The 19,012-nt window shown below is 43.5% G+C and overlaps 1 protein-coding gene across 1 annotated transcript in view; it reads right to left on the reverse strand.

Annotated features, from left to right (window-relative positions):
• Window positions 1-7,476: 7,476 nt before the first annotated feature.
• Window positions 7,477-19,012, reverse strand: part of LOC145409650 (uncharacterized) — a 66,115-nt gene continuing 54,579 nt past the window's right edge. The window contains exons 10-12 of the mRNA XM_080280002.1: window positions 13,107-13,372; window positions 10,726-10,858; window positions 7,477-7,528 (exon numbers count right to left, since the gene is read on the reverse strand). Of these exons, the coding sequence (XP_080136128.1) occupies window positions 7,477-7,528; window positions 10,726-10,858; window positions 13,107-13,372 (451 nt within the window). The remainder of the gene's footprint in view (window positions 7,529-10,725; window positions 10,859-13,106; window positions 13,373-19,012) is intronic.

Raw genomic sequence — 19,012 nt, forward strand, 5'->3', positions numbered from 1 at the left:
GGAGTAACGGATTTGTTTTTATATATACCATTAGAATGCTGAGATTTTGTAGAATAAGATGAAAGAAGATGATATTGCTTAAAGTTTTTTTCTTTTTTTTTTTATGTGACCGACTCTGGGCATAGGCTTCACAGCCTGCTCTCACTTCTACATACCATACACCTCTACATGTCACCACTTCGGCGCTAACACCTACCGTCCATATTGAATACATGCTAGGGCTGGCTCATATAGGACTGGTGTATTGGTATTAGCGGGGGTATTTTTACGACATGTCGGCGGGTCTTGTGGTAGATCAGTAAAGTCTGATTTTAAGAAATTCAAATCCTTAAACCGTTCCCTGCCCCAGCCGGGATTTGAACCTGGGTCCAGTAGGACTGCAGGCCACCTTTCTACCAATTGAGCCACCGCCTCCCCACAAAGTAAAGTAAAAGAGTTATGATGAGAATAAGTTTAGTGCATAATGTTTATACCAAATCCGCGCACTTGAGTTTTTTTCTATTCTGATAATTTTTTCACCCTGAAATGTTTGAATTGGCCACATAGCGGATTTGTTTTTATGCTGTGACAAAGCTGAGACTGTAGAATAAGATGAAAGAAAATAAGAAGTCATATTGCTTAAAGTAATATAGTTATGACGAGTATAAGCTGGAAGAGCGGATAAGACTGTTTACACCCCCCTCTTTTTTTCTAAGCGTTTTTTGGTCACTTTTTCTAATTTTCCTGTTATGCTGGGTGTTTTTAGGTCGGCTTCCCGTCCTAAAAACACTTGGCATGTAGTTGGGTCCTTTTCTAGACCGGGGCTAGAACACAAACATAAGAGGAACAAGGCATAAAAACTCCGGGCAACACCAACATGTGTATTCACCAATTCTGAATTACAGGAACGGCAGACAATCTCACAATATTTATATTACATCAATCCTCGGTGGTGGCGACCATCATCCACTCACTTGATTTAGTGCTGCCTACTTCTTCCTTAGCCTTGATCATTTTTTTTCTGTGCCTGCCCTCCTCTCTTCCTATTTTTCTCATCTTTCCTATCACTTCTTATTGCTTTTCTTTCATTTACAGGTGGCTTGACATTGAGTGACAAGCCAAATGGTTTCCCATAAGCCAAGAAACCATTTACAGGTACAATGCTGGGTGGTAACCATATGACCAAATCCTACGTGTCAACAAGTGGGTTTGTGGAGGGTTAGTGCCCCTCCCCATAAAACAAATAACTCAGAGTCAATGGCCACCCCTTATGGGATTATGGCATCTGGCAATAGATAGATAGATAGAGATAGACAATCCTTGGACTGCTGATCAGTTTAACCCCTTAACCGCGGGGCATCACTTTCGTGACGCTTGGGAGCAAGGGATCATACCGCGAGGCATCACTTTTGTGATTCTGTGTTATTTTGAATTCGCCTGGGCTTTCAAGTGGTGACTTGTATCATCAATCAGTATTGCCAGTGTCCAACATTAGTCAGCACTCCTAATCTCATCTGTACTCCCATCCATTGTTGACAATTTAGCCATTTCTCCCCGTTCTTGACTCCCCGCCTTACCTCCCCTCCATTACCCTCTCCTCTTGCCTGCACGGCCGTGCTACGCTAAGTAAATCTTCCCTGGAATTTTCCACTGATTTCATCCATTGAAATAAGCCCTATGCCCTATTCTTATACCAAATAATATATACAAAAAAGAAATAAGGTAAGTGATAGTGCCATACACCTGGAATTGGCTAATTATTACCTGACAACGCCTCACGTGCACTTATACGCTAATTTTCACTATTTACTTCCCCTTGAAATATGCCGTATAATCTATTCTCGTAATAAAAATATATATAAGAAAGGAAGAGAGAAGCCTAAGTGATATTTACATTCTCCTGGAACTACCTAATTTATTATGTATATTCTAGATTTCCTGCCAATCATTTCATAGCGTATATATTAGCAGCTGTCACCATGCTGACACTGGCAGCATTGCACTCCCCCTGGGCGGCTAGGCCACCACACTGTATTCAGTTTACTGTCGTTTTTCAAGGTGAAACCACATTGGATTCGCGCCTCTCCAATTCCGCCGCTTTTTAGCCCCATGCAAAGGGCCCTGTGACCTCTACCCCTTACTAAACCTCGTGTGGAAAGGGGTAAAGGGCTAAGTGACTGCTGTGGAACGTCAACTGGCTAATTTGTAAATGAAAATGATAGACAGTGACTTCGATCTTTCTGGTGAGTAAAACAGTGCAAGTGGAAATATAAATAATGTGTTAATAATTTGTAAACAGCAAGTGAAAGCAATGAATGTACAGTGAATGTAAATATAAGTCAACAGTGGAAAATAGCTTTATAAGTTACTGCAAGTGACAGTGCATAACAGTGCAAATAAAATAGAAATGTAAATAATGTAAATAAAATAGAGAATGTAAATAAAAATGTAAATGAGTAGTAATATAAGAATACGAGTATATATACTAGGAGTAATGAAAGTGAAAGTTTCACTCTAACATGTATGAATACTATGCAGTATGAAAGTGGAAGTGAAAGTGACAGATTCACTCTCAACGCTAGTATACAGGACGAGAAAGTGAATGCTACGTATTTTACTGAAAGAGAAATTGAATGCCTACAGTGACAATAAACTACTATTACTGAAGGAAACTTATGGATAAAGACTGTAGATATATATGTGTTATATAGTAATAGAAATATAAAGTGTGAGTGTTTTTATGAATAATAAGTGATAGAACACTAGCGGCAAACAAATGCAAGTGGGAAGGTCATATGCGCTCGTAATTTTCATTGCTTTCACTGTTTTTTCTTGAAGTATGGATTCCAAACTATTTGAGAATCATAGAATAGTGTATCTAGTGATAATGTCAGGCTGTGGTAATCATATTACAGGTTGTCGGGAAGTGTAAAGTGGAGACTTTGTTACCCAAATTCAGAGGTCTCCACAAGTCCTATGGTACTTGACGAAGGGTCAACAAACATCCCAGGAGAAAGCTGAAGGTATGTGTCATATGCATGTTTAATTTTAATATTCTAGGACTAATAACTGATTTTTGGCAAATATTTTTAGAGTCTGTCGGAGCTCGAATATGCCTGTGAGACACGCAAGTCAAGCAAAAGCAACCCCACGGTTTAGAGGTTAAGCATATCGCGCAGGATACGAGAGACACAATCAGTATTGTTATATCAGGGTGAATGTGTGTGGGGATAGTTCACTGTCTCTAACTCAGTGCCGTATGCTGAGGGTGGGGGTTAGATCTACAGTAGATATTCCCCCGCACACAATCTCTTGCTCTGGTGATGCCCAGTTCTGTGGGAGATCCTTGATTCACTGTTAAACACTCGTTCTAAGAGTCTTATTGAGTGTGTGTCTGGTCACTGGGGGGGATGGGGGTGGGAGAGCTAAGTTGTACGATAGTTTGGCACAGTCACAAGGGGGGGGGGAGAGATCACAGATGGCTTGTCACCACTGCACTGAAAGGGAGTTCTCATGTCTTTCCACTTGGCTCTGTACGGCACTGTAAGTCACTTATTCACATACACACACCTGAGTTACCTAGTCCTGGGCAAGGGTGAGGGTCGTCTCCTTCGGGTTGGGCGTGGTGAGGGGCCCCTCGTGTTGGGGATGGTGGACAGAGGTCTGGCCCACAGGACACAGGCCAAACAGCTTCTCCAGGCATTCCCGTATACGCCTGGTGGGACAGCAACGTCGTTTGGGGCGGGAACTGGGGAGGCCTTGCCCTGGGGTGCTAGGGGCACCGTTGGGATCCCGGAGACTGTGGTCCCCTTCCTGGCATCCCACCGTCAGGGCAGGGCTGCGGCATTGTCCCAGGGAGGGGACCGTAAGGGGCAGGTCGTCTTCAGGCACCAGTTGCAGGGAGAACAGCCCCGGGGATAATACGGGGCCTTGCCACCAGTCCATGTTTGGGTTATTCTCTGTCAAGGGACTGCCACACTCAACTGCTACAGCTGTAGGGGGAGAGACGTTGTGAAGTCACAGGGGGCGAGGGGCTTTGGTAGCTACCCTCCCTGGCGCGGCAGGAGGCTGTCGCCAAGGTCGCTTGGGCAACAGGAGGAGGGCGGCTGGAGGCCATCCCAACCCTGTCGGCATGGCAGGAGGCTGTTGCCGGGGCCCAACTTCCTGATGGGACCACAGACAGGGCGCGGCTGGAGGCCGTCGCCTGAGTCCCGTGTGAAGGGCAACATGCGGGCGTGGAGCAGCTGGAGGCTGTCTGCCAGCACGGCAGGAGGCCGCCGCCTGTTTTGTGCCCTCCGTGTCTCCTGCAGGTTTAAAGGGGACATACCCCTCTTCCCCTGTGTGCGGCTAGAGGCCATCACAGGCCTTTCAGGTGGAGTGTGTGGTCCAGATGGAGTGGCTGGAGGCCATCTCTAGGGGGAAGCGGCTGGAGACCGTCTCTGGGGCACTGTATGAAACGTAAGGTTCAGCTCCACCCCGATTTTGACGCAGGCCGGGCTGATGAGAGTAATGTGCCCGGGCTGTGGTGTTCGGGTCGGGCCAGTTCCGGGGAGTAGGAGCGCGCAGCTACTAGGGACTTGCCCATATAGCACAGATGTCCCGCTCGCTCCAACTAACCCACCGTTGTCGCCTCCTGGGGGTGTCGTGCCGCTGCTGGGTGTTGTCATTTATTTCCCATGAATGAAAATAGTATCACTGAACTGGAAATTCAATCAGGCAAATACCAGACCAAATTTAAGAATGCTAGACACAATTCCCGATTTATGGTGAATAATTCTTTGGACGTGGATTCGAGTCGAAAGAGTTGGTTGGACACTTAGACATTGGATGCGGATCTGTGCCCAGCGACTGCAAAAGTGTTAACAGATGGATAAAGATTTACAGAGGGAGGCAGAACATAGAAAATTTGCCAAGAAGTGGAGCCCCTCGTTGAACAACACACGACCAAGAGAGACAATTTATTGCATGTGCCCAAGAACATCCCCTAACCACCTGTGCTGCTGTCAAGAAGCAAATTAATCTGCCGGTCAGGAAGTGAAACCAGTGCAGTTATTGGAGGAAAATTGGTTATTTTTATTCACACAATGAAATTCCAACTTCTGATAAAATATGTAGGGCAGTCTCATGAAAGAACAAAAGTGGGAGAGGGTGAAAGCCAAAAGGAAGAGTGACAGTGAAAAGAACTAAGGGCAAAAAGGATTGTAGTAAAAAAAAAAAAAAAAAAAGGACGGGGTGGGGAGAAATTGTGACTGAGGCCAAAACACTTACACTTCCACCCTCGGCGTGATAATGACTGACAAGGTGAGGGTGCCTGGCGTGAGTCGTGAAAACATGCCAGATGTTGCATTTTATTTAATTACTCTATGATTTGTTAAATGCTAAACCTAATATTTTCACAAGATTAGTTTTCATTACACCATGAATTATGTTTGCAGGACAGGCAAAGAGTTGCCGTCTTGTAACTCCATATTACATGAACGTCGCCAGACCCAGAGAGTTTTGTCAGAAACAGAGAAAGTGAGTCATCACTTCTTTGGGCAATTGTACATAGTGCGGCTGGGGACAGGAGGCAGCCTCACAAGTCAGTGTTGAGGTCTGGTTGGGGTGGGATGGTTGTTTATGTTTACGTGTTCTTGTACTTGATTGAGAGTCCCTTAGTTGTCCTGTGTATGTGTGTTTAGTCACAGGGGATCTTATGCATTTAGAAACAGCTGTTATTGCATTGATGTTGGTCTGGAGTGGGAAGGTCATGGAGTAGATAATTATGAAGTAGAGAAAAATGTGTGCAGACAGTTAGACCTGAGGCTGCCAAGAGCCTCTGAGGCGGACCAGTGATAGCCTGCTACAGACCCCTCAGAAGGCACCCATTGATATCAAATTTTGCGCCATTGATTTCGGGGGGAATGCAGTATGTATCAACCCTCCCAAGCACAGAGTTGCCACCCGGTGGTTTTCTGAGTAACCCAGCATCGCCGGGCTGGTGGCGAGTACTCGGGGTGCGTTGCAAGGCAGCCACGGACTCAGTGACCCGAAAAAACAGCCAAAAATGACCTCTCATCAACCTGTTCCCACAATGCCGTAAAATGCTCTACCTCTTCACAAACACACTCGTAGGTAAGTAGAAAAACGTCAACTTCTGATCTACGTGCTTCTTTTATTTTTTGTCTCTAACTATAAACAAACATGAGATGAAAATTACCGACTTTTGCCCAAAGTAGCCGCACCAGGGCACAACGATGCTCACTGCAGCCTTGTGGTTAAGTGCTCAGTGAGTGAGCATCTGGTCTTTTTCACTGTACATTGCCAAGTTATATCAGTGCCACCACATGAAGGTGTCTTCCCAACACCACATTTTTGTAACCTAAAATACCTGTCATGCTGGGTGTTTTTAGTCCGACCTCTCGTGTTCGCACTAACAACACAACATACACTCCTTGATAGCTCTGTGGGAAAGCCCAGTCTCAGCCATTGCCTTCCTTAGGGACTAGGGGCTGTTTGGCCAGACTGCCTAGGGATCTACTACTACTACTACTACCACCACTACTGTACATGCACAAAACCTTCCCTTTTTTTTTTTTTTTTTTTTTTTTAACAGAACATACATGCCATAAATACCTTATAGTCCTTCTCACAAGCCTTCTTCACTATCTGTCTCACAGCAAATATTTGATCCACACATCCTCTGCCACTCCTGATGTCACCCTGTACATCACTCACTTGGACTTTTCATATCTCTCTTACTTTCTCAATAATAATTCTTCCATATATCTTCCCTACAACACCCAATAGAGTTATGCCACAATCATTCTTGCTCTCATTTCGCTCACCTGTATTATTATGCAGGGGTACAGTTACTGCCTATTTCCACTCTACTGGCACATTTTCACTCATCCATGCCTTCTTACATATCTCCAAGCACTTCATTCCTCTCTCTTTACTACACGTAATCATCTCTGCATACACCTCATCATCCCCAGATGCTTTTCCATATTTCAGCCACCTCACAACATTCTTTACCTGTGTGAGTGTCACGTTCCTACCACTGCATTCCTTCTCTGTACACCTCCAAAACCAATCACATTAAGTCGCCTTGCTCTCTCCATTCCCATTCATCATACTTTCAAAATATTCTTTCCATCTGGTCCTTACTTCATCCCTATGGGTTAATACTCTACCACTTACATCCTTCCACACTTTCATACTTCTTTTCACTGTCATTTCTACATTTCTGCACCTCTTTCCAGAATAACTTCCTATTTTCAGTGTAATTTGCGGTCATTTTTCTTCCTATACCATCATTTACCTAACTCTAACCTCTTAAAAATATCTTTCTGAAGAGTTGAATATAATCATCCCAAGCTAGTGAGAACAAACTAAGAATGACGTTACTAGATTTATGGGGCTAAGAAAATTATAGCAATTGCACAAAATGAAAGCATCTACAAATTAGATATCTAATAAGCATGTGGAGACTTAGAAGCATTGGTTTGTTTATCATCACACAGCCTGTAACTTCTTCACAGGAATATCTTTTGCTGGCTGTTCCCACCTGAAAATACAATAATACACTATAATTAATATAATACAGTATAATGGTCATAATTATACCTCACCTATTAACATGGAACTAACAGCATGTAAAGTACGGTGGTGCACAATTATGCCCTTCATTCTGGTGACATTTTTCTGCCTTGCCACATTCAGGCCAATTTATTCAACTAGGAAAGGCCACTTATAATAGTGACCAAAGAAGTGGTTACAATATTTAATGTTTCAGTTCAAAGTCTTTCCCAACCTGAGTAAATCACATGGAGAAAGCTAGAATAAAATAAAGTATATCACTGTTCATTTGTTTTTGAAGGTTCCAACATACTTGCTTGTGTTGGCCGTGGTCATCTAATGGCAGCTGTCCATGCTGCTCAATCTCTGGCAGCTTTCCTATTCAGTCCCTTATCCCTGAGGTCACAATGACCTTGTCCCACATCTTTCAGTCTACCTCTCGCTGCGCGGCAGCCCTACCCCTAACACTAACACTTCTCACTTTCTGCACCCAGTTATCATTCCCCAGCCTCTCCACATGCCCAAATCACCAATCTACCTCTCTTCATCACAACATTAATACACTCCAGTCCCATCCTACCTCTCAACTCGTCCGTCTTAAACCTAGCCTCCCAGGCCTCACACTCAGGGATGCCCTGCACATCCTCCTAATCATTGTCATTTCTGTACATTTGAGCCTGCAAATATCATCTTCCTTTACTGCCCGTCATACTACCATACAGCATTACACTCATGACCCATGCTGCATACAGAGATCTTAGCACAAAGGGAGAGCCCTCTCTTTGTCAGGAGAGGCAACAGCTCCCTGAACATCTTCCAACAACTCCAAACTCTAGCCACAGGGCTAACTCCAGTCCCACCTCCAGCACTTAACATGTCACCCAAATAACTTACTCCTCCACACACTCAAGAGACTTACCGCTAAGTTCAATCCTTTCACACCGGACAATCTCCACCTGCTCTCCCCGACACACCGAACACATTCAGTCAGCATTATCTCGCGGTCTACCTCTAATACTGGACCACTACATCTCTTATGCTCCCACTTATCACAGACACTGTACAAGATGGTATTGCTTCCCACACCCTTGTGGCAAATCACACATGGCCATTTTCCCTCTTCTTTGACAGTACTGCCATGAGCCCTAGATACCATCACATTTCTTTTATCTACACGACTCTTACACCCTTGTTCTCCATACCATCTCTCCACTTCCTAAATCTTTCCTCCGCCTCCCTTTCATTCTCTGCAATCAACACCAGATCATCAGCATGCAACATCTCCCACAGGAGTCCAGAAGTCACGTGAGAGGGCTTCATGTACTACGATACTCCCACAGGAGTCCAGAACTCACGTGAGAGGGCTTCATGTACTATGATAAACAACAAGGGGCTCAAAATTGACTCCTGGTGCTCACCAACGTTTATGGAAAACTCATTACTCAAATCTCAATTCGCCCTTACCTGGGTGTGAGCACTCACATACGTGGCCATAACCACTCTAACCATCCACTCCTCGATCCCAAGCTTTCTCATTGCCCTATTCACCACCTCTCTAGGAGTGTCTCAAAGGCCTTCTCCAAAGCATCAAAAACAAAGTACAATTCCCTTTTCTTTCCTATATATTTTTCCTGAATCTGTTGAACAGTGAATATGGCATCAATGGTCCCTCTGCCTGGCATAAACCCAGACTGTAATGAAAGGATTAAGAATAAATGTAACACGTATGACATGATGTGCTCTAAACTTCTAAATCAAACTCCAGTATGCTTCAGTACCAAATAAAATACAAGATGTGTTCTGTACTACAACTTGCTCCATATAAGTAGTACAGTACTGTGAATTTGGGGAACTGGCAAATTGGCTTTATAGGTACACTCTTTTCACCTTAACTTCTCCATTTGCAGCTTATTTTCCAATACAATTTCTCAATATTCTTTCCATGGGACTTCATGACAACTACTATAATCTAATGTTATCTCATTAAAACACAGTATTCAAGATGGAGATGTGTTCATCTTAGGCAAAGTTAGTGTTAAAAAAAAGTATAGCAATGAAACTTTAACAGGCAATTTTTTTTAAATTTAATACGTATTAATACCAAAAGAACATCAACAGAAGTGACTTAAAAGAAGGACTTGCTACAGAATTTATGATTATCAGTAAAATAGATGTCACACTGCACACACCAAAAGAAAGTCAAGCGAAACATCATGGTCATTCAATTTTTTTTGACAATTACTAATGGTATCAGTGGTAGAATTATTAGAGGTAAGCTGCTAATTAATGCTGATTTTGTTTGCACTGTGTGTTGGGGGGAGCATTGTAGAGAATATCAGGTGTGAAAAGATTAATCTTGCTGGAGTTTCCTGAGTGTGTGAAGAAGTTCTGTTACTTGGTGGACATGTTTGTGATGGAGGTGGGGCTGGAGCTAGCTCTATGGCCAGGGTATGGAGTGGTTGGAGGAAGTTCAGGGAGCTGGTGCCTCTACTAACATTGACAGGGCTCTCTCTCCATGCTAATGGATCTTTGCATGTGGCAAGTGTTAAGAATGTAATACAGTATGGTAGTAAGACCTGGGAAGCAAAGGATGAGGATATTCTTAGGATCGGATGTACAGAAATTACTGTACTGTACAATGATCAGATGGATGTGCAGTGTTTCCTAGAGTGCAAGGCCTGGGGGGGGGGGGGCTAAGATTGTGAATGAAGAGTTGAGAGGAAGGATGGGACTTGAATGTATTGATGTTGTGATGAGAAGGGGTAGACTGAGATGGCTTGGGCATGTTGAGAGGATGGAGGATGACAAGTGGGTGCAGAAGGTGAGAGGTGTGAATATCAGGGGTAGGGTTGTGTCAGGCAGACCAAAAAAGATCAGCAACAAGGTCATAAAGTGTGACCTCAGGGATAAGAGACTGAATAGGGAGGTTGCCAGATATCAAACAGTGTGGCGAGTTACCATTAGGTGACCAAAGCTGACGCATACAAGTATGTTGGAGCCTTTATAAAGAATACAATGCAGTACAACAAACCCACCTGTGGTCAGCTTGTGAAACCTTTTGTACTGACAATTAGCATCAAGTATCCCAGTACTGCAAGAGCTAAAGAAAGATGATGTAACTGTTCAAAAGGTCTATGTTTTGCTATAAAACAAGTCCAGGCTAAATGGAGCAAATATAATGCTTACCAGTCTTTCAAGAGCCTGGTGACTGCAGCAACAAGTTCTGTTCCCCGGGATAACTCCTTCTCGAAGCCTTCAGTCAAACGTAACACCTCTGCCTCCTGTCTTCTGTCATGCTCTTCCACCTCCTCTTTCAGTCCTAGGTCACAGAAAATAAACAATACAGACAGAATAATTATAGACAATTCCCTGTAAAAACATGTCTGCCAAAAGCAATGACTCTGACTCATGTCTTTCCTCGTGCTCTTTCACTTTCTTTAGTATTAAATAAATGAAAACAAAACACAGCATGGATAGAAGACTTAATGTACACCAATGGCTTCCTGTCTTCAGTCATGTCCCCTATCTCCTTCATAAGTCTTAAAATTAGAAGAAAACAAAAACACAGGAGATGGAAGGATTATATCCACATTCATCCCTCTCAAAAATAATCAGATTCATTACTCCTGTTCCCTGTCTGTCAAGCTCTTCCACCTCTTTGTTTATTCCTACAATAAAGAAAACCAAACACAATACTGTAAGGTGATCTAGTAAAATGATGACCTACACATGGCAGCCTATTGCTTTGTCTTTTACTGATCATCCTGAGTGTTGGGGCCTGATGTTGGGTACTCAGTCAATATGCTGAACACCATCAGGTTTCAGCCCCAGTCAGATTATGTCTGCTGTAGAGTCAGCTACTCTCATGCCGCATCTTCACGCTGCAATAGTTTTCTTCTATCAATCTGTGTAAATACTTTTTTCATGACTTCTGATTTTGGTATCATTTTAAAGCTGAATGGTTGTACTTTATCGTAGTAGTTTCAAAAAAGGAAAACAATGAAAATAAAAAGTCAAAATGATGAGCTGAAGTTAGGCGAACACCAAAAAGTTTATACCTTGCCGTAGAAAAATATTTGCCAAGAATAGTTATAAAAAGAGAAAGCCATGAGTCATACCAGCTGCGCAGTACCTGCCACGCATAGAGCAGGCATTCCATGACCTCACGCTCAAGTCTCTGTTTTTATGCTTAAACACGGTTTATGGTGAATATTTTGCAAAAGTGTCTTACAATGACACATAAACACGTCATTGAAATCTCTGAGGTTGGACTTGAAATGACGCAAAAACGCGCTATCAGAAACTCAAAGGGTTAATGCAAGTAACAAGACCCCTACCTCCAAATAGCACTATATGAGCAATAAACTCTAACTATCCTTTGGATGTAAATCTATAAGTGTTATATCCAGTTCAAGGAGCACCCACACCATCAGGCATCCATTTGTTGGTTATATGGTTACCAACCAAAATAATAACTAGTTCTCCTTTGTATTTACTCACTTTACTTGACCACCTTGAACCATTTACAGCAGTTGTTGCTGAGTAACCACCATGTCTGTCTTAATCAGATAAAATGAGCAACTACAAAGCAGTAGGAAAATTAAATGGCATTAAGATACAAAGAAGCAATACAGCAGTCTCTGGATATCAGCGGAAGTTTCCCATCCTTTAACGGCTGTGACTCCATAACACACAAACATCTCTCATGGCCTCCCAATTCATTATTAAGGATGCAACTTGGACCCCATAGGGTGATGGTCACAAATTTCAAAGAGTTCTGTATGAATTTTGCCATATAGCAGAGGACTACTGTAAAACCTGTTTAAACAATAATTCGGTCCAATTTACATCACACAGAAGTAAAATAAAAGAAAATCTGCAAATGGACTTATGACTGTGTTTGTTCACATAAGTAAGCTAAGCACATGGGTGGAACAATCTATCTATCTCTATCTATTGCCAGACGCCTCAATCCCGTTTGGGGTGGCCAGTCTTTATTTAAATACCCTGCATCCAAAATTATGTGACAAAAATAGTATACATGACTGGACAGCACATCAACTTTTACAGACTGTTGACAAAAAGTGGAACTTTTACCCCATTGTCTTAACTCCTTTCATATGTATGACTGATTTTTCAGGTGGAGGGATGAAAATTACTTCCTTAAATATCAATCTCGTTTCGTTTTAACCCGTGCAAGGAGAAGGGACCTGAAGAAAGTTTACCATTGACCAATACATGCAAGAGTCAAGAGCAGATGATCAGCATACTTCCTGTGGTGGTATTATATGACTGAAAACCAGTAACTTCTTGGGGATCAAACCATCAGACCACCAGAGGCCATATCATAAATAATGTAACCATCCACCCATCCATCATCCAACCTTACGTTGCCCCACAAGGAGTGTAGGAGTCCAGGTCTAGGCAAGTTCATCCTGACATTTAAAATGTAACAGTGAGGCAATAAGCCCATGATGTCTTACAGTGAGCGTGTTGTTAATTTCACCAAGCAAAAAAGAACACACACATAGCATTATGACAAAGACTGCCTGTGCCTCACAACCTACTTTTCATTTCTTGAGTAGAGAGGACTGTGGAGATCTCCCCTTTCTCAGTCTTGTGTGTTGCGGCCCTTAAGAATGATAGACGATTGAGCTGGACCTGAAGGGAGTGTGCATGGGCAAGTTTTTCACACACACTCTGGTACAGAGCCTCCCAACAGGTCACTCCTGGTCTCAGCTGATTCACAACATCCCAGCCATCGCTGCAACTGCAATGAGGATGCCACAGCAGGGAGGCTGTAGACAGATTCAGCTTCTGTCTCAACCCCAACCTGAAGTACACAAGGCAATATCAGTGAAAGTAGCTATATTTGGGTTGTTTCATCGCTTCATCATCCTGACCTTGTTTCCACGCAAGGATGGGGGAGGTAGGGCCCATTTAAAAAAAAAAAAAAAAGGGAAAAGAAAAAAGAAAAAAAGAAGACCATTAAGCACTCATCCACATATTATTCAAGTCCCTGAAATCCTGGTTCTGCCTCATAGTTCTAACCATCGGCATACAGTTTTTTCTTCACTGATGCACTTCACATTACCTCCAGATGAGTTTCTTCATCAACTGTATAAAAAAAAAAAATGAAGCTCCAAGTCTATTTGTTATCATGAAACTAGGAATACTTTGGCTACTCAGGGAGAATTAAAGTACATACTGTACACTGCTTACTACATGCATAAATATATTGAGCAGAAAACATGAATTAAACTGTAACTATTGCTAGTTATTGGGGGGAGGGGGGGGAAGCAGTAATAATGCTAAGTTATCTAACATTCAGCTTCTCCATCCAATTTTTCTACTCTACACCAATATGAGTCTCGTGTTCTGTTGCTCTATATATCTATCTATCTAACTATCTATTGCCAGACGCCATAATCCCGTATGGGGTGGCCATTTGCCTCTGAGTTATTTGTTTTACAGGGAGGGGCACTAACCCTCCACCAATCCACTTGACACATAGGGAGCACGTATGGTTTGGCTACATGGTTACCACCCAGCACTGTAAATGGTTTCCTGGCTTACAGGAAACCATTTGGTTTGTCATTCAATGTAAAGCCACCTGTAATGGAAAGAAAAGTAATAAGTAGTGACAGGAAAGATGGGAGAAATAGGAAGAGAGGAGGTCAAGCACAGAAAAAGAATGATAAAGGCTAAGGAAGAAGTAGGCAGCACTACATCAAGTGAGTGGCTCCTGTTGTATAAAAGTTTAAGAGTGGATGTGGGGATAACAAATGTTATGGTTTGTGGTGAGCTAAGGCTTGCTGTCACTGATTGTTTTGAATAAAGGAAGAAGGCTCATGAAGTTAGTCACCATTTAAAGTTCGTTTCGTTTTCATTTCGTTTCGTTTCGTTTTTAAAGGCTCCAACATGCTTGCATGTGTCGGCCTTGGTCACCTAATGGCAGCTCTCCACGCCGCACGATCCATTGCAGCCTCCCTGTTCAGTCCCTTAACCCTAAGGTCACACTTAATGACCTCGTCCCATGTCTTTCTCGGTCTACCCCTCATAACCCCACCCCCAATATTAACACTTCTCACCTTCCTCACCCAATTATCATCCCCCATCCTCTCCACATGTCCAAACCACCTCAATCTACCTCTCCTCATCACAACACCAATACACTCCAGTCCCATCCTACCTCTCAACTCTTCCATTGTAAACCCAGCCCCTCCAGGCCTTGGACGCAGGGACGCACTGCACATCCACCTAATCATTGTCATTTCTGTACGTCTGAGCCGGCGAATATCCTCCTCCTTCTCTGCCCAGGTCTCACTGCCATACAGCATTACACTCCTAACACATGCTGCATACAAAGACCCCTTAGCACGTAGGGAGAGCCCTCTCAATGTCAGGAGAGGCAAGAGCTCCCTGAACTTCTTCCAACCACTTCTCACCCTAGCCACAGAGCTAGCTCCAGCCCCACCTCCAGCACACAACATGTCTCCCAAATAAAAAAACTCTTCCACACACTCAAGAGATTCACCAGCAAGTTCAATCCTTTCACGTCTGACGATCTCCACCTGCTCACCCCGGCACGCCGTACACATAAAATCAGCATTATCTCGCAGTCTACCTCTGATACCACTACATCTCTTATGCACCCATTTATCACACACACCGCACAAGATGGAATTACTTCCCACGCCCTTGTGGCAAACTGCACATGGCCACTCTCCCTCGTCTTTGACAGTACCGCCACCAACCCTAGATATCATCACTTTTGTTTTATCTGCATTTACCCTTAAACCCTTTTGCCCCATACCATCTCTCCACTTCCTAAACCTTTCCTCCGCCTCCCTTTCATTCTCTGCAATCAGCATACAACAACTCCCACGGGAGTCCGTTTCTAAAGTCACGTGAAAGGGCTTCAAGTACCATGATAAACAACATGGGACTCAAGACTGACCCCTCATGCACACCAACATTCACGGAAAACTCATCACTCAAATCTCCATTCACTCTCACCTGGGTGTGAGCACCCACATACATGGCCATAACCACCCTAACCAGCCACTCCTCCAAGCCAAGCTTTCTCATTGCCCACATCACCACCTCTCTAGGGACTCTGTCAAAGGCCTTTTCCAAATCAACAAAAACAAAATAAAGATCCCTTCTCCTACCAATATATTTTTCCTGAAGTTGTCGAACAATGAATATGGCATCAGTGGTCCCCCTACCTGGCATAAACCCAAACCCAAAGTACCTTCCTTTAATTAAAGCTGCCTTCATTATTAAGATTAATGATTAATTTTTTCCCTGCTCAAAACTGCTCATAATTCATTATAAAGTTGCTTGTGATTCATAAAAATGCTGTTTTTTTTTTTTCTAAATCAAGAATTAAAAGGACAATTCATTTAAAGCTGCTTCACTTAACAGTACCTATCTATCTATCTATATACCTAGGCTGCTTCCCCCAAGGAAAGGGAGGTAGCCGAGACAGGACGACTCACTCTCCATTTACTCATCCATTCAAACACATTCATTTGCCTCTTAGCCCCAAAGGGGAGAACGGACAGATCCTCACCGCACCACACCGCACAAGGGTCAACTGGGCAATGCAATCAGTGACATCCGCAGCAGGGCCCGACAGCAGAACTGGTTTACCCCTGCCACATCATAACAGACCCATCCCCTTACCCGCACCTGACCTGACTAGCTGATCAGACCAAATGCGGGAGAATATCCCCTCAGGGCTGCGTCATCACTTATTCATTCACAATTTCTCTCCATTTATTTCTGTCACGCACAGCCACTCTTCCTTGCTCAACAGACATCCCTCTCGCATCCAGCGCTCTCTTCACACTGTCCATCCATCCTATTCGTGGTCTTCCTCTCAGCCTTACACCTCTCACATCAGATCTAGTTATCTTTTTCACCAATCGCTCATTATCCATTCTCTCCATATGTCCAAACCATTGCAACACCCTCTGCTCAACTCTACCAGCCATCTCCCGAACAACTCCAGTTCTCCTTCGCACTTCATCATTTCGCACCCGATCCATACGCGTCACTCCACACATACTCCTCAGACATCTCATCTCCATTACATTCAAACTTTTCCTCTCTGCTACACCCATATTCCATGTTTCAGCCCCATATAATGCAGTCAGTACCACAACACCCTCATACAGCCTTCTCTTTACATCCATTCTAAGCGAACGACATTTAAACACTTTTTTCATTCCTCCCAGCACCTTTCCTACTTCATTTATTCTAAACTTCACTTCTGCATCTATTCTTCCATCCACAGCAACATGTGACCCTAGATATTTAAAACAATCTACCTCCTCAAGCAACTCACCATTCAAAACTATATTCATCCCCCTACCATCTATCAACCTCGTACACTTCATCACTTTACTCTTATTCTCATTTACTTTCAATTTCCTCCTTTCACACACCCTTCCAAACTCCTCTACCAACTGTCTCAATCTCTCCTCTGAATCAGTCACCAGTGCAGTATCATCTGCAAACAGCAGCTGCTTCAGATTCCACTCTCCTCCATCAACATTTACCAGACTCAGACCACCTAAAACTCTTGCATTCACCTCCCTTACAACACCATCCATGTAAATATTAAACAACCAAGGCGACATCACACATCCCTGTCGCAGCCCCACTCTCACGGGAAACCAATCACTCACAGCATTTCCCACTCTTACACACGCTATACTATTTACATAAAAACTTTTCACCCCATTTAGTAACCTACCATCAAGTCCATACAATCTTAAAACAGTCCACAAAGCCTCCCTATCAATTCTATCATACGCTTTCTCTAAATCCATAAATGCCCAAAACACATCCTTGCCTTTCGCTAAATACTTTTCACACACTTGTCTCACAGCAAACACCTGATCAACGCATCCCCTCCCTCTCCTAAAGCCACACTGCTCATCACTAATCACTCCCTCTGTACCCTCTCTAACTCTCATAATTAACACTCTACCATACACCTTACCTACAACACTCAACAGACTTATACCCCTAAAGCTAGTACATTCATACTTATCACCCTTGCCTTTATACAACGGGACCACACAAGCACTTGCCCAGTCAATTGGCACCATACCTTTCTCAAAGCACACATTCAACAATCTTACTAACCAGTCAACAATAGTCACTCCACCACCCTTCAGGCATTCCACAGCACACCCATCCATACCTGCAGCTTTCCCTGTTTTCATCTCCTTTACTGCCTTCTCCACTTCTTCCTTCGTGATCAAAGAATCATTCAACTCTTCCAACACATTTATTCCTTGCACCCTTCCATCCGCCACAATCTCAGCCACCCTTTCCTCCTCTACATTTAACAATCTTTCAAAATACTCTGCCCATCTCTTCCTTACTGCATCCATCTCAATTAACATCCTTCCATCCTCTGCTTTTACTCGTTCTTCCTTCCCAGACTCTCCCTTTCGCACCCTTTTCACCTCCTTCCAAAACATTTTCTTATTCTGCTGAAAATTCTCTGTCAGCCGCCTACCCCACCTCTCATCTGCTGCCACTTTAGCATCACGCACAGCCCTTCTCGCTCTATTCCTCTTCTCCTTATACCTTTCATATGACATCTCATCCTTCCTCTGCAGCCACACTTCATATGCACGTCTCTTCTCAGCCACAGCCATACTTACTTCCTCGCACCACCATTCACTTCCTTTTCTTACACCACCACCCACACGTCTCACACCACACACCTCTTCTGCATGCCCCACCACAGCACTCTTAAACAACTGCCATTCCTCCTCCACGCTGCCATTTTCCCGATCTTTCACTGCGTTCCACTCATCTTTCAATTTCTCCTGATACTCTATCTTTTTCTCTCTTTTATCCAACTCACTCACTTTCAAAACCTCCCTGCCACACCTAACCCTCCTAGCTCTCATCCATCTCTTACCTACTCTTAACTTTCCCTCCACCAGGTAGTGGTCAGACATACCTCCACCTTCCCCTCTCAGAACTCTCACATCCAACAATCTTCCTATTACATTCCTAGACACAACCACATTGTCCATCAAGGCTCTATCAACAACCCTTCCACCCTCCTGTCTCACCCATGTATACTTATAAATATCTTTCTTCTCAAACAGCGTATTCCCAATCACCATCTCTCGTTCAACACACATCGCTATCATTCGTTCCCCATTTTCATTTCTTCCAGGCACACCATGCATACCAACTACACCTTCAACTGCTACATTTCCCACTCTAGCATTCAGATCTCCCATCATTACCACATTCACATTCGCTTCAAAACTCTGCAGACACTCATCAACATCATTCCAGAAAGACTCCCTCTCTTGTTCATCTCTTTCACTACCAGGCCCATATGCACTCACAAACACCCACAACTCACGTTCAAATTTCGCTTTCACCCACATCAGTCTCGATGACACCTCCTTCCATTCAATCACACATT

The sequence above is a fragment of the Coenobita brevimanus genome, chromosome 82 (assembly GCF_032717465.1).
Source record: "Coenobita brevimanus isolate Jiangsu-jjx chromosome 82, ASM3271746v2, whole genome shotgun sequence".
Lineage (NCBI taxonomy): Eukaryota > Metazoa > Arthropoda > Malacostraca > Decapoda > Coenobitidae > Coenobita > Coenobita brevimanus.